At 40.6% G+C, this 15,242-nt stretch overlaps 1 protein-coding gene across 1 annotated transcript; it reads right to left on the bottom strand.

Annotated features, from left to right (window-relative positions):
- Positions 1 to 6,587: 6,587 nt before the first annotated feature.
- Positions 6,588 to 13,356, bottom strand: edn1.S (endothelin 1 S homeolog). The gene is given in 5 exon segments (NM_001097098.1): positions 6,588 to 6,849; positions 7,988 to 8,107; positions 8,244 to 8,399; positions 10,447 to 10,639; positions 13,003 to 13,356. Coding segments are annotated over 5 exon segments (672 nt in total). The 5' UTR covers positions 13,064 to 13,356; the 3' UTR covers positions 6,588 to 6,707.
- Between the last annotated feature and the right edge of the window lie 1,886 nt (positions 13,357 to 15,242).

Genomic DNA, 15,242 nt, shown 5'->3' with positions numbered 1-15,242 from the left:
GGATGCAAGTACCTGCTGCAAACTTTGTGAGGCTGCAACTGCATTACGCAGAAGGTGGACATCCCCTTTAATATAGATGTACAGTAGTATAGTTTTCCCCCTTAACTAAATTTTTTTTTCAGTTTCATACACGCTCTGTAGGTCACAGCATAGGAATGTAATTTAATGCCTAGTGTTGTCATCTGTTGACATTATCTATGAGCATGTTGTACCTCTCAATGCTTATAAACTAGATTTTCATCAGTGTTAGGTCAAGGCAGGGCTTTTAATAGTTGCTGGGTGCATATCATATGTCATTTTAGCTGAATCACATTTGATGTTCTGGTATCTGCATGCGCCTATGATAAAACATCCCGTCTGTATTAATAAGCTATTGTGTTATGTAGAGGCATGCAAAGAGGCGAGCTAGAAAACCATATTGGGGCACTGTATTCCTGATATGTCCATAGAAAGAGTATTTGCTCATATGAGTATTGTTACCAGTTAATATTTCTTTAGTCATATTTAGTATGATATAAGGTACTGTTTATAAACATGTTTAATGGTTTCATTATTGACTAAGAACAAGTAGGTAGAGCAGCACCTAGATATTTCTGGTCCCTTTAAGCACCCTACTGGAGACAGTAGAAAATATTGGCACATAAAATATTATCCCATTGAGTTCCCATTTCACTGTACATAACCAGAGCAATGCGTGGCACACTCATCTACAAACCAATGGAACTGATTCTATGTAAAATGTGGCATTAAACTTGTGGCATTTCTAAAAACGTAAAAACAAATAATAAGTCATACTTTACATGTTATCTTCATACTGAACAAGTTCTCTTACTTGGCCTTCGGACACAGCTAAACTTGGCTAGGCATTTCACAATCACTGAGCTCTGCGAAAAATGTGTGATGTACTTGTCTTGAAATCAATTAACTTGACTATACTGAAGGTGTGATGATATGTGTACTGTAAATACGACTGTTAGTGTTACTTACCAAATATTTGTGATTTAATGAACATATGTACTGTTAAAAGTTCTTGACAACAACATCACTGGTTCCTCTTTGAAAAGTTATTGAGTTCTACCCAATGTAGACATTTGTGGACAATTTTATTTTATATCCCATAGCGTATTTGTCTACAGATTCTTTTAGGTTAAAAAAATAAACTCAAGTTCATGCATGGAGGAAGTCACCTTCAAATACTTGTTCTAAAAGGGGTTTGCCTTTAAATTAACTTTTTTTTAACAGTATTTCTTTTTATTTCACCTTAAGGGGGAGGGGTACAGAAGACTAAGAGAGGGGGGGGGTGTACCAACAGCTATACAATGAAATACAGTTAATTATTACATGAATAGTGTGAACTATAATACATTTTTGGCTTTTTAGTTATATATATTTCTTTTTATTTAACCGCAATTTCAGTCCATTTTCAGTCCAAATTACCCTAGCAGCCATGCATTGATTTGAAACTGAAATATGAATAGGAGAGGGCCTGAATAAAAATACAAGGAATAAAAACTAGCAAAAACGAGCATTTGTTCTTTAGATAAAGTCAGTGACCCCCATTTCAAAGCTGGAAATGGTCAGAAGAAAGCAAAAAAATCAAAAATTATAAATTTAAAAAGAATTAAAGTCAACTGAAAAGTTGGTTAGAATTAGACATTCTATAAAATAAGTTAAAGGGATACTGTCATGGGATTTTTTTTTTCCAAAACACATCAGTTAACAGTACTGCTTCAGCAGAATTCTGCACTGAAATCCATTTCTCAAAAGAGCAAACAGATTTTTTTTTTATATTTAATTTTGAAATCTGACTTGGGGCTAGACATATTGTCAGTTTCGCAGCTGCCCACAGTCATGCTCTGATAAGCTTCAGTCACTCTTTACTGCTGTACAACAAGTTGGAGCGATATCACCCCCTCCCTTTCCTCCCATCATTCTGAACACAGAACAATGGTAAGGTAACCAGATAGCAGAAGATAACAGCTCCCTGGTAAATCTAAGGAAATCCAGTTCCCACTGAGACACATTCAGTTACATTGAGCAGGAGAAACAGCCTCTCAGAAAGCAGTTCCTAAAGTTCTGGGTCTTTCTGAAAGCACATGACCAGGCAAAATGACCTGAGATGGCAGCCTACACACCAATATTATAAAAAAATACACTTGCTGATTCAGGAATGAAATTTTATATTGTAGAGTGAACATTGAAAACATATCTAAACAATGTATTTTAGAAATAAAAACGACTTAAAAATCACGACAGAATCCCTTTAACTTAAAAGTGAACCACCCTGTTTTCTGTACCACCTAGTTTGTTTCCCAAACCCACTTGTTACTGATCAGGTGAAAGAGCTGGGGGGGGGGAATCACTGTAATATATATAGTGAATAAAGTACCCCCTCTTGTAAAATATAAGGACCGCATATAAAAATATAAATTACTGAGGACCACAGGTCCTGATAGATACCCAGGCTTTAAATGTGATCAAAGTTAACACTTTTACTAACAGCTTTAGCTTCTTTAAATGTTTCAGTTCATTAGAACTGATTTGACTGCCTTCAACAGTGATCCTCTGTCAGGTTCCGGCATTCAGAGGTAGTGCTAGAATATTATACTTAAACAGTTTGTAAAGAACTTTGCATTAGGATAATAATATTTATGTATTGGGTACTTACTTAATTTAGAGTTTTATTCAGTGTACCCTACAATTTAGGCTCATATTTCTAGCTATTAATACTAGTTATATATCCAAACGCCTCATTAGAAGCCATCTATAAAATATATGATCATGGTATTGCTTAACACAAGGTGCATAACACAAAATAACAAATACACTGTATGTAAAAAAAAAAACACCAATAGTGATGGGCTAATACAGAAATTCGCAAAACAGCAAAAAAAATTGGCAAATGCATTGGTCTATGGGTTGACTCATTTTTTTTGATGCGAGACAACTTTTTTTGTGCAGTGTTTTTCTCAGCAAACCTGGCAAATAATTTCACTCATCACTACACACCAATGATAATTGTATTTTGGCTGATGACTTGGAAAGGCTTCTGAATATTATCTGTATTCGTGTATTCGTGGGCTTCTATTTTTAGACATTTTCCTGATAAAGGTGAAATGTGAGAACTGCTGGTTTTGCAGTGTATAAAATATGATGATATACTTATGTATTTTGCAGAGGATGTGAATGGAACATAAGGTGCTGCATTATGGTGACACTGAGAAGTCTGCTGTCCATACTGCGGCAATGACAGCAACATTTAAAGCTGGGGCTGTAAATGAAGCTTTTTATCTGGTTTCCATTTGAGACACAGTCCATGCAGATATTGTGTAGGAATTCCCTTAAAAGGAATGCATGAACAAATATATTTGTTAAGTTCAAATAGTTTACTGTCAGAATTCCCTTTGATGGAAAAGAATTTCTGCATGCCAAGTTCATTTTACACGAATGTGCAAGGGGGTAGGTGGGCGTGGAGCAGTCTAGCATTCTTTAAGCACCTTGTCTTGCTTGTGACTTCTATGCTCTGATAGCAGTTTTAGCCTTGCATAAAACATTATTGTTATTTTATATTCTGGCCGCAGCCCTCCTTTAATCTGTCAACACAATTTGTGAATCCAACAATGGGTGCAAGTACAGCCTGGTAACTATTGGCACTCGGGGCATGGCCAGTATAACAAAAAGAAACCATAATATCAATGACATCACAGGACAAGATTTTTTTAAGCATTTAATATCAATTTCAAGGGAGACCAACTCACCAGAGGAGTTTTCCTATTAATACACAGGAATGCGGTAATATTTTTTTATATTTTGTAACATATATTATGCATATTGCCATTGGCCCCCCGATAGCCACTACATACTATGACTGGTCCATGTACTAACATGTCTCACACTGCATAAATTCGCCTGTGTACTGGGAAGCCCAGCCACGTCTGGTTAGCATCATTTCCAGTATTCATTATGTGGGTGCACACCTTATAATTCCTGTGCCCTGTGTCAATTAATGGGAAATACTGCCTGGGTCAGAAGTGGCAATAGCTTTGGAGTTCCCCGGCATCAATATGTGCATCTACGCTCAGTTCAAAACAGGAGGCAGGAGAGACTGAGCAGCACTGAGTGCAGATTCTGTAATAAATGTTCCTACCGCACACTCGCCTTTCCTCTCACTGCGTTGGTGGTGCTGGTTTCTCCGTTGACCCCGGCCAGGTCCCTTAGCAACAGCAAACAAGAAACGGATCCGCACACACACTATTATCAGCAGTTGGGGGGACACCCCTCTTTATTATATCACCTCGTGATCAACGTTTCGGGGGGATAAACCTCCCTTCATCAGGAAACGTTGATCACGAGGTGATATAATAAAGAGGGGTGTCCCCCCAACTGCTGATAATAGTGTGTGTGCGGATCCGTTTCTTGTTTGCTGCAGCACTGAGTGCAGCCATACGGAAATGCAAAGAGTACTATTTGACAGAAGTGCCTTTAATGAAGGGGATTTTAAGCATTAGCTGTTGTAATTGATCTGAATAGTCATTCATATCAGGAATTAACAACTTGGTGTGTGTGATAACCACTGCTATTGAGACTTGAATTCCTAGTGTGAATCACTTGATTTTAAGGGCAGAGACACACGTGGAGATTTAGTCACCTGGCGACAAATCGCCTCCTGTTCGGGCGACTAATCTCTCCGAACTGCCTTTCTGCTGGCTAGAATCTAATTAGCTGTGGTGACTTCGGAAAAAGAAGTGCTCCGAGTGCCATCCCACCGGTGATTTAGATTCTAGCCGGCGGGAAGGCAGTTTGGGGAGATTAGTCGCCCGAACAAGAGGCGATTTGTCACCGGGCAATGAAATCTACCTGAATCTCCATGTGTGTCTCTGTCTAGGAATTAACTTCAGGTGAAAGGGAGATGCCATAAACCTTGTTAAAAAACCTACAAGATTCTTGCACTTTGGTGAAGAACTCCCTCATACAATTTGTGGTTCCAACTACAGTCCTGCGCAGGTCCATTTGTTGGGACCATACCCGACCCGTACCTGCTACCTGCAATCCGCAACCCATTCCCGCATTCTTACCCATTTGGAACCGATACCCGACCCTACCCGCAAGTACCTTATCCGCAACCCGGACCCGCGACCCGGATCATCGGAAGTAGACATGCTCAGAAAAAAAGGAGTAAAACAGGAAGTGCTGTCATTGTAAACCGGAAGTCGAAAGTAGCTGTGACCAGAAAAAAGGAGTAAATATTGCTACTGAGAAGACCCGCAGCGCGACCCGCGACCCGCGACCCGCAAACCCTCAGAACCGCCGACCCGCGTCTTTATCAGCACCCAGAACTTCTCCCCTCAACCCGCAAGGTCCCGCAGGTTTTTGCGGGTAACCCGCGTGTACCCACAGGTACCCGACCCGCTGCAGGACTCTAGTTCCAACTCTCCACATGTTGATATGACTGTACTGATTTTGATACATGAATAAAATATTGAATCGTTTGATGCCTCCACACAAATATAAGCATACATTTGGGATGGTTAATACATATTGGATTTTTCCTGTTTCCTGTTTTTAGGGCTGTTTCTTCTTGGTCTCCCTTCCAGTCCGGTTCCTTATGAATAAGAAGCAGATCCTCATACATGTAATAGTCAGTATATGAGACAGCCAGACATTTAGCATAAATAGGAAGTTCTCAGCAAGCCAGCTGCACTGATTTACTTTATCCAGGTCCTATTACTAGACTTACACTGACCACATGTGTATGTTGTGTCCAAAATTGCTTCTGATATTTTGGTCAGTTAATGTATCCCTTTGATCCATCCTTACATACATTTTATTTCAGCAGCAAAGCCAAACATAAAAGATACATATACATTGTTAAAAAACAGTCATTTATTGAACATATTTACCACTGGAGGCATTAAGCTCTTTTTCATATAGAAATATAACATACATGCATAGACCAATGTGGCCTGTCCCAATGTATATTTAACACAGTAAATATAGTCATTTTACAAATATTAATATAAATATATTTATTAAAAAATATCCAAATAATAAACTTAAGTAGGCAAATAATGGCAGATGAATCAGATGTGCAGTTGCCAACATTGATCACCGCTTAAATAAAAATTACCCAGCTTCTGCTTTATTACCAATATTTCCTCAAGCCCACTTAGTGTGTCCTGACAACACCAACCAGCTAGTAGACAAACTGGAGTTAAGCGAGACATGTAAGACCTGATAAGTTCCAAGGAACTATGAAAAAAGAAAGGTAACAGGCAAAAGGTCATCTTACAGGCAAAGCTAAGGTGAAGTCCAGATGGAATGATTTAAAACTGAGGTAGACATAGGAATGAGAGAGAAGTCTTTGTTTAATGGCATAAGGACCTCTGCCTAATGCCAAAGAGGCAGAATCACTATTTGCAGTGTCTGTTGTGCAGAATTAAGGCACTTTCCTACTCTTAGTTCCAGTGTTTCCTTGTCCATGTAAATAGCATTTGGTGCTCTCTAACTTGTCAACCAACATTGGGTTCAAAGTTCCTTTCTAGAAACCCTTGGCTGTAACATTGTTCTCCAATTCCAGCAAGCAACATTTTCCATTCCAGGCCAAACTGCATTATTCCAGTTATCCCAGCTCTTTATTTTCCTGGGCCTCTTCACGAACAACATTTGCTGAAAGCCATTTTAATATGTTCATGGCTAATATGGTGTCACTATGATGTTGTCTTCCTGTGTTTCCATACTCCCCAGTTTTTATGCATCCAGAGATGTGAGGTTTCTCTTGTCTCATTGGGCTTATTCATTAGGCTGGCAAAGGCAAAGGAATTCTTAATGGACTGCTTGATGCTTTCTGATCTGTAAAAAATAATGAAATGTGTCACTGTTTTGAACAAAAGGCTATAAACACTGGCAACCTCTGTTGCGGAGGTCTTGAACCACCAATAAGCATTCAACTTGGGTCAGTTTACCACTACCACCATTAAAATTATAAAAACAGATTGTTTGATGTGGGTTGAAAGAGTGAATTTGTGCCCTAAAGCAGTGGTCCCCAAACTATTTCGGCCCAGGGACCGGTGTAAAGCCAAATTGTTTTGCAAGGACCGGGGGAGGGGGTCGGCATACAATTCTGGAGTGCCGGCGTCCAATTCGGGTGCGTTGCGTGATTTGTCCCCTAGGCTCGGCAGCCCGGTTCAAGACTATCCTCGGCCCGGCGGTTGCGGACCCCTGCCCTTAAGGAGTAATCTAGTTGTATAGGTCCAGGCAAGATGTATAAATGTATGTGAAGCTCCACTTTACATATTAAAGCGCTGCATAATTTGCTGGCGCTGTATAAATAAATGATAATGAATGATGATGATGATATGGGCACCATTATCACCCAAAAATATATGGTTTAAAACGAAATAATAAATCTAGTTCAACAAGACAGGCCAGTATTCTTGTCTCGAATTCAGATATGTGTAGTTCTGCTACATCACTGAGCAGATGACTGCTCAAATATATTTTACAGGCTCCCCTTAGTGCCGCAGCCCATTGCAAACAATTTGCTTTGAATATTTTGTTTGTGCTAGACCAGGCAGACTGTGCCCATATCACTGCATTACCTCCAGCTTATTACAAACCCATACAAGAGCAGACTGTGTTTTGACTATAGTTCAATTAAAACGGTAATCACAGTCAAAACGGGATCTGAAATTGCTCTGCTTCTGAAGAGGGTTGCCAATCCTTATATTTAAATATGTACGCTGTAACGTGACCGCCTAGAGATATGCCTATTTGGTAGCACAGAAGCAGCAGGAACATTAAGGTTGTGCGATTACTGGAATCAGTTATGTGATGCCGTCTGAGTCATCACCTGAGGATTTTCTCCCAAGCTACGGCACGTGTTCTTGGTAGTTTGCTAATCTATATTAGGACAACAGCTTTCTAAACCTCTAATGTTATTATCACAGTTCACAGGTTAATGAATGGTAAATACAAAGCTGCTTCTCACCTTTTCATCACCTTATTTCTGTGATGTTGTTTTTGAATGCATTGCTGTCCAAGCCTGAGGCCAAGGCACTTTGTGGCCTGCTGAACTTGTCTACTGTCTTTGGCAACAGATGGCTGAACACTGTGAAGAAAAAAGTATATTAATAACTTCATATAGAAAGATCTTTCTAGTTCCATGGATAAAACCAAGCCCTGCTATGGGTGTATGATTGTATCTCTAGCAGTTGCTTTCCATGGAATAGTATATTTGTACACACCTGGGTTCTGCTGTTGCGTGGCAGAAGTCCATACATTTCTTGTCTTTACGCTTAGCACACAGACACCTGCCTGCAGGCTCAGAGAGTTTTTCTTGGTCGTTGTCCTGCAATGCCCGTTTCATGCGGGGCCCTCCAAGACCATATGGTACTGTCCTCCTGAAATAAAGAATTACCAGCTTTAATGATAACAATCAACAACATTAAGCAAGGAAATAAAGAATATAAATGACTGTTATAGGTTTGAGCCTTTTATTTGAACCACAGGAGGCAAACTGCACATTAACTTATAATGCCGACCCAACATGCAGTTGTTATGACCAAGCTCATAATTCTTCATTTATGCATTGTTTTATATTCTATATGAAGTTAAATATAATTTCGGCTTTAATATGCGCTTCAGGTCTTACTGAGCAAATGTCATCACAGGAAAACTTCCCACACAAAGCTCCCCAGCTGTAACCTTTATGCAGGAAAACCTTCATTTTCTGCTTATGTAATTACATACAATTTCCCAAATTACACGACTCAGTTTCACAGTGGCATGCCAGAGTTCCACAGGTTGCGACCTGTATTTCAATTAATAACTTCTTAATGGTTCTTAAATCATAGTTTAGCAAGCATATCACTGTAAATACCAAACGGGTAAGACGCAAGGCAAATATTTACACTTTAGCACATTACACTATCTGCGCTCGGCAATCAATCATTACTAAACATAGCTACTGCTGTTCAAAATTGCTCAAGCCATGTCAAAAGAAATGAGGCTGATTGCTTCTGCTTTGTGCTCGGCCATGTGAGATCCCAGTGCAAATACGTGTGAAGAGCACAGGTCAGAAATTACAGGCAGCCAGAAATATGTTTGTCTTCGTGTGGCTGGGGGCTGAGATGAGATATATCATGACCACTCTCCCTATATGTTTTACATGTTACCTTCAATGCTCCTTCTAATCCTTTGTTGGCCTTGCGTGCAAAACCTTTTTTTTTTAAACTGAGTACACGGCACAGGCACGCAGGCGTCAAATCGGATGCGACGGAGAATAAGGTAAGCAATAGCAATGTCAGATGGTGCTGCATTGTTCATCCGTCACGACTGTCAGATGCAGACGCTGCATGATGCGTCTGCATCCGCCAGTCATGTTGTGTCGGATGAAGGCTGCGACTAGATCTGACAGTATTTCTTACCTTATTTTAGGGATGCACCAAATCCACTATTTTGGATTCGCCGAACCCCCGAATCCTTCACTAAAGATTCGGCCGAATACCAATCCGAATCCTAATTTGCATATGCAAATTAGGGGTGTAAAGGGGAAAACACTTTTTATTTCCTTGTTTTGCGACAAAAAGTCACACAATTCCCTCCCCGTCCCTAATTTGCATATGCAAATTAGGATTCGGATTCGGTTCAGACGGGCAGAAGGATTTGGTCAAATCCAAATCCTGCTGACAAAGGCAGAATCCTGGCCGAAACCCGAACCGAATCCTGGATTCGGTGCATCCCTACTTATTTTCCTTTGCTTCCGACTTGACGCCTATGTTTTGGCGCAGTGCGTCAGATCTGCCGAAAACGCATTGAAATCTGCCGTGTAGTTCTACCCTAAGGGTTGCATTTATTGCAAAGCATAAGGCTTTTTCCACACTCCAAAAACCATTCAGTGTGAATATGATAGGGACCTTAGAGTGTAAGCTCCACTGTGATGGGGACTGGTGTCAATATGTATAAAGTGCTGCAGAATCTGTTGGCACTAGAATATGATACTATAATTGCCACTGCCATGGTATAACAAGAGCATTAATTGCAAGTGTCATTTATAAACCCTCTTAAATTCTTTATCATTGTAACTTGGTGGCTAAGTGACTTGTCTATGACCAAGCCTGGGTTCAAATAAACTCCTGGGCCAAGTTATTTAATACCTTTGCATCCTAGGTAACTTGTATAGATTGTTAACTCCCTAGGCCAGCATTCTTTATTTGTATAACCTGCTGTGCGTTATTGTCTTCAAGGAATTTTGTAAACCATTCCTTAAACAAAATAGAAACTTCAGTTCTGCATAACATAATGCAATAGAATAGACGGCCTGGAATGTGTAAATATTGCATTGCTCATCTAGTACAGGTGCACAGATTGTGATATCTGTTAAACATGAATAGATTGCACTTGTAAGGGAACCAAACTGCAAACAGTGTAGTTGGGCTGTTCACTTACTCAGGAGTGTTGATCCATATGATGTCCAAGTGGCAGAAGTAGACACACTCTTTATCCATTAAGGAAGAACAGGAACAGCGTTTAACCCTACGTGGCCGCCAGGGGGCGCCAGATGAGCGATGTGAAGCTGTCTGTGTTGCTGCTGCTGCTGCAGGGGGCTCGTTAGTAAGCCTGGCGCTGTCACTGAGAGATTCTGCAAAGAAACAAGATAAAAGTGTAAGTCAAATGAGAAAGACTGATAGAGTGCAGAGCTAAGCGGAAAGCAATGAGAGTTTGTTCCCAGAGAGACACCTGATTCCTGTCTATTCCCAGCCATGCACACACACTTGTGAAGTTGTGATCGCTCTGCACAAGCAACACAAGTGATGACACAATCGCTCATCCCCAAGCTGTAATGGAGCTTTATTATTCAGCTCATAGCAGCAGTCTGGCACACTCACTACCTGGCTATGAATATAAGCAGATCGCAGGAGGAGTGTATATAGTGAATAAAGTACCCCCTATTGTAAAATATAAGGACATTATAAGTCACAGAGGAGTGACTTATAATATCCTTATATATCCTTCGGCCAAGTGCTTTTATACAGGTCATGGAACTCCGACGTTACTTCTAATATGCTCATATTTTCCATCAAGGGCTACTTTATTTATTATAATACACAAGTTATAGTGAGTCATGTGACATCACTACTCACTACTCATCACTAGTAACCTTTTATAAGGATATAATTTACAAGATATTCATGGCTTTTGTGTAATATCTATCTATCTATCTATCTATCTATCTATCTATCTATATATAATTCTTCTGGCTATATGAAGTGCACCGCTGTCACTCATGTGCGATCCCCGTGCTGTGGGATGTGCTGGCGCCGGTGCAGCTGTTGAAAGAGGAGTGTGTGATTATTTAATGCACTGCGTGACAGTCAGAACGTGTTGGCTCAGCTGGAGCTGTTATTAAATCTTCTGTACAGGCAGCAACATTCTTATAAACAGCACAGGGAACAGGACCGAACACGCGAGGCCGCACAGCACGAATGGATTGTGATTGCAGCAGCGTCTGACGCTGGAGGGGATCAGCCAGTGTTTAGTCAGTGAGCGCGACAGGCGCTGCTGCAGGTGCGATTTATGTAACATCCAAACACCTGCTGCTCTGTCTTCTCGCGTACTAATATCATCAAGCAGCAGATATGCACCTACTTATCAGGCGATGTCCGCAAGCTCACGTTATACTTACTCTGTATTCTACAATGGCATTGGCAACGTTAATCAAATCTTTTTTAAATATGACCTAAAAGGGACCTATGATATAACCCCAAATCCTCAGTGAACAAGCGCTAATAAATGTCTCAGGGCACGTATAGATGTGGCGGAATTACGCGCTAATCAGGGCAAATGAGAGAGCTGGCTGCCCGCAGGCGATTACAAGGGGGTGTCTCTAACTGCTACACAGCAATAATGCCCTCGGGCTATAGGTAACAAACAGCAGTAGGGAAGTTCCAACTCTGAGCCGGTACCGGGTAAGAACCTTCCCATTCTCAGCAGCAGCGACTCGAGGCACCAGCAGTGCTTCTCCCTTTGAGGTGACATCACCCCACCCTGTAATGAATGATCCTGCACAATCGCACCTGTCTGCCTCTGCTGAGTATGGGCTGTCCCTACTCCCTTCCTACAAGCCGGGACAAAGCCAGTCTCCAAAGCCTATTATTTCATTTCCCAATCTCAGCTCCGCGGCCATCATTACACCCAACAACCACAACCAGTTCTTTCCTTTCTCACATTCCCCTTCCCATAATAACCCGAACTGATCTTAAACTGCGGGGCGCTGCACCTGAGCCTGGATAGCGCTGCCAAGTTGCTCACACATGCACACTTCTCTCCAGCTAGGGAACTAGCACTGTGCAACTATTGCTTTCTTCTTCCATAACAACATGTACAAACTGCCCGGTGGCACAACATGACACAGCAGCAACTACAATTATCTCTAATAAATCACTGTGTGCAGTCGTGCAACTTGCTTTCCCTGCCAGTGCCCTCAGTCAGCTCAGGTGAAAGCCTCAATATTCCCCTAGTCAGGGAATAACCTTTCATTTACATGTACAATTCAAAAATACCCTGCACTAAACATGAAATCAGAAGAGACATTAGCATTATTCCATCTCCAAACTGCCAGTAAACTCATAAACTGCCAGGGCTGTCATGTGCTGCTACTACCTGCCTGTGCCTGAAAGCAGAGACATTATTCCCCCAGCAGCGGAATTTAATTGCAGCCATTTCACCTTGTGCAAACCCATAAGGTCTAAATACAAATACACACACACAAATAATTATTTTTCCCACATATCTGACGTTTCTTCTAAAATTCTCAATAGCTGGATTAAATATCCAAACACAAGGTGCTCCAGGATCTGATCTTGTGCCAGGCAAAAAAAAAGACCAAAGTGCAATATTAGCCCCATAATATAAAGCAGTGGCAGTGGCTGAGTGATGAATATGAAGAGTAATAATGTATATGCAAATAGTAGGTCAGAGTAAATGCAATAAGCAGGAGCCTACCTGTTGCACTGACTCCTTGTACAAGTACCACCAGCACAGAGACAATCATTTGTAGATCCATAATGAAGCTGGGGAGGTCTCTTCTTATTAATAGTAATAATAATTAATATATTTTCTAAAAAATTGAAAAAATAATCCCAAAAAGAAATCGAATGTGAGTTGAAAAGGTTCCAGTAAAAAAATAGACAAATAAACGCTGTTAATCCAAAATCCAGCGACCAGGGGCTCCTACTCCGAACCCAGTGCCAAAGTGATTCTGTTGCAGCCAACTTGCCTTTATATTCAACCACCATGGACTTTTGTAAACAGCCTCAATTTATAATATTCCGAGACAATGTTATTGTGCTATTAGTCACCGAGAACAACGTGCAGACTAAGATAAGGGCAGGCTGGAGAGGAAATCTCTGGCAACTTCAGAGAGAGGGAGACGCCGTGGGCGGGGCCAACTGAGAAATTCCCTCGGTTCTCCTCGGTTGCTGCCGCTAGAGGGCGCCGCTTATGCACAAAGCAAACAGAATTCCAGAGTCATCTACAGAAGCTCTGCTATTTTCAGTTCTTGCTTCACCTGTCAGCTAAATAACACTGTTACCTGGAAGAACTGGATAGTTATCGTCATTGACGATTAAAGAAGAAGAATGTGCAAATGTTTCTCTCTCTTCTGTTTTGTATGACTGCCAGAAATGGTGTGTGTGTTTGTGTGCCTGGCTCTCATAAATCTTCATTTGCACTATGGCAGCCGCAGAGAAATGTCATACACATCTCACAAAACAGCTACTGACTTTTTTTTATCCCCCTGTTGAAGCTATCACAGCACATAACAGCAGATGGCCGTACACTAGGTCGACTAGGGAATAGTCAAAATTTGATTTGAATTTGAAAAAAATTTGAAAATTCAAATATTGAAATTTATCATGTTCTGTGCCTTTAAAAATTTGACTTTGACCGTTCGCCATCGAAAACCTGCCGAATTGCTGTTTTCGCCTATGGGGGACCTCCTAGAACTTATTTGGAGTCAATTGATGGACTTGAATTCGATCGAATGTGCTATTACTTCAATTCATACAATTCAAATTCATATGAATTCGAACGAATATGGATTATTAACCCGCAAAAAACTTTGATTTTTATTTTAAATAAATTTTGGTTGGTCTTTTTTAATTCGAATTTCGAAGTTTTTTAAATTCGAAATCCGACCCCTTATGTACAGGTATGGGACCCGTTAACAAGAATGCGTGGGACCTGGGGTTTTCCATAATTTGGATATCCTTACCTTAAGTCTACTTAAAAATCATGAAAGCATTATTTAAACCCCAAAGGAATGCTTTGCTTCAAATAAGGGTTAATTGTACCTTTGTTTGGATCAGGTACAAGGTACTGTTCCTTTATTATAGAGAAAAAGAAAATCCTTTTTAAACATTTATTTGATTCAAATGGAGCCTACGGGAGGTTATCTTCCTTTAATTCAGAGCTTTCTGGGTAACAGGTTTCCGGAAAACAGATCCCAAATCTGTACTACATTTTCATTGTTTCTCTTTTCATTTTTCCCAAGCAGAGCAGAAAAGTCACAAAATAATTTTAGGGCCCCCTAAGCTGTGGAAGCAAATTTATTTATTTATTTGTATTTATTTATCCAAAACTGCTAATCAGTCAGTGCCTCCCTGGGCTCCCTATACTCTGTGGAACCCCCTGCAGGTTTGGTGTCTGTTTCCTCTATAGTTAGCTTCAATAATAATCATTTCCTCCTTAGATATGCAAGAATTCTGTGCAAGAAATGTGCAAGAATTCTACCCATGCATCAGAATGAGTCTGAAGTTGCATGTGCAAAGCTGAACAGATTGATAACTTGGCAGCTATTGCCTGGGCTCTCTAGTTTGTAGCCGGGCATGTGCTTACAGGAGCCAGTCATTGTGCAACCGGATACAACTTCCATTTAAGAATCGAAGGGAAGGGATTTTTGTTTATACAAACTTACTTTTTAGTGTGTGTGCCAATAAAACAAACTGCCTGCACAAACTGTTTCTCCAGTTTCCGAAAAAATAGTAGACTGTCTTCAGTCTGTTTGTGTGCCTGTGTAACTATGGGGGGGTTGTGGATGCACACCTGAGGCCAGTTTCAAAAAGTTTAAAGCCCTGTCTAAGTAATTCAAGTAAATATGCAAGTGCATGTAATTTTGAAACAGGGTTTTTTTGTTACAAAGTTATGATCATAATATTGATAAGCCACCATACCACGTCAAGGTA

The sequence above is a fragment of the Xenopus laevis genome, chromosome 6S, assembly GCF_017654675.1.
Source record: "Xenopus laevis strain J_2021 chromosome 6S, Xenopus_laevis_v10.1, whole genome shotgun sequence".
Classification (NCBI taxonomy): domain Eukaryota; kingdom Metazoa; phylum Chordata; class Amphibia; order Anura; family Pipidae; genus Xenopus; species Xenopus laevis.
Note: the sequence above shows the minus strand (reverse complement) of the source record. Positions and strands in the feature narration are given on the sequence as shown.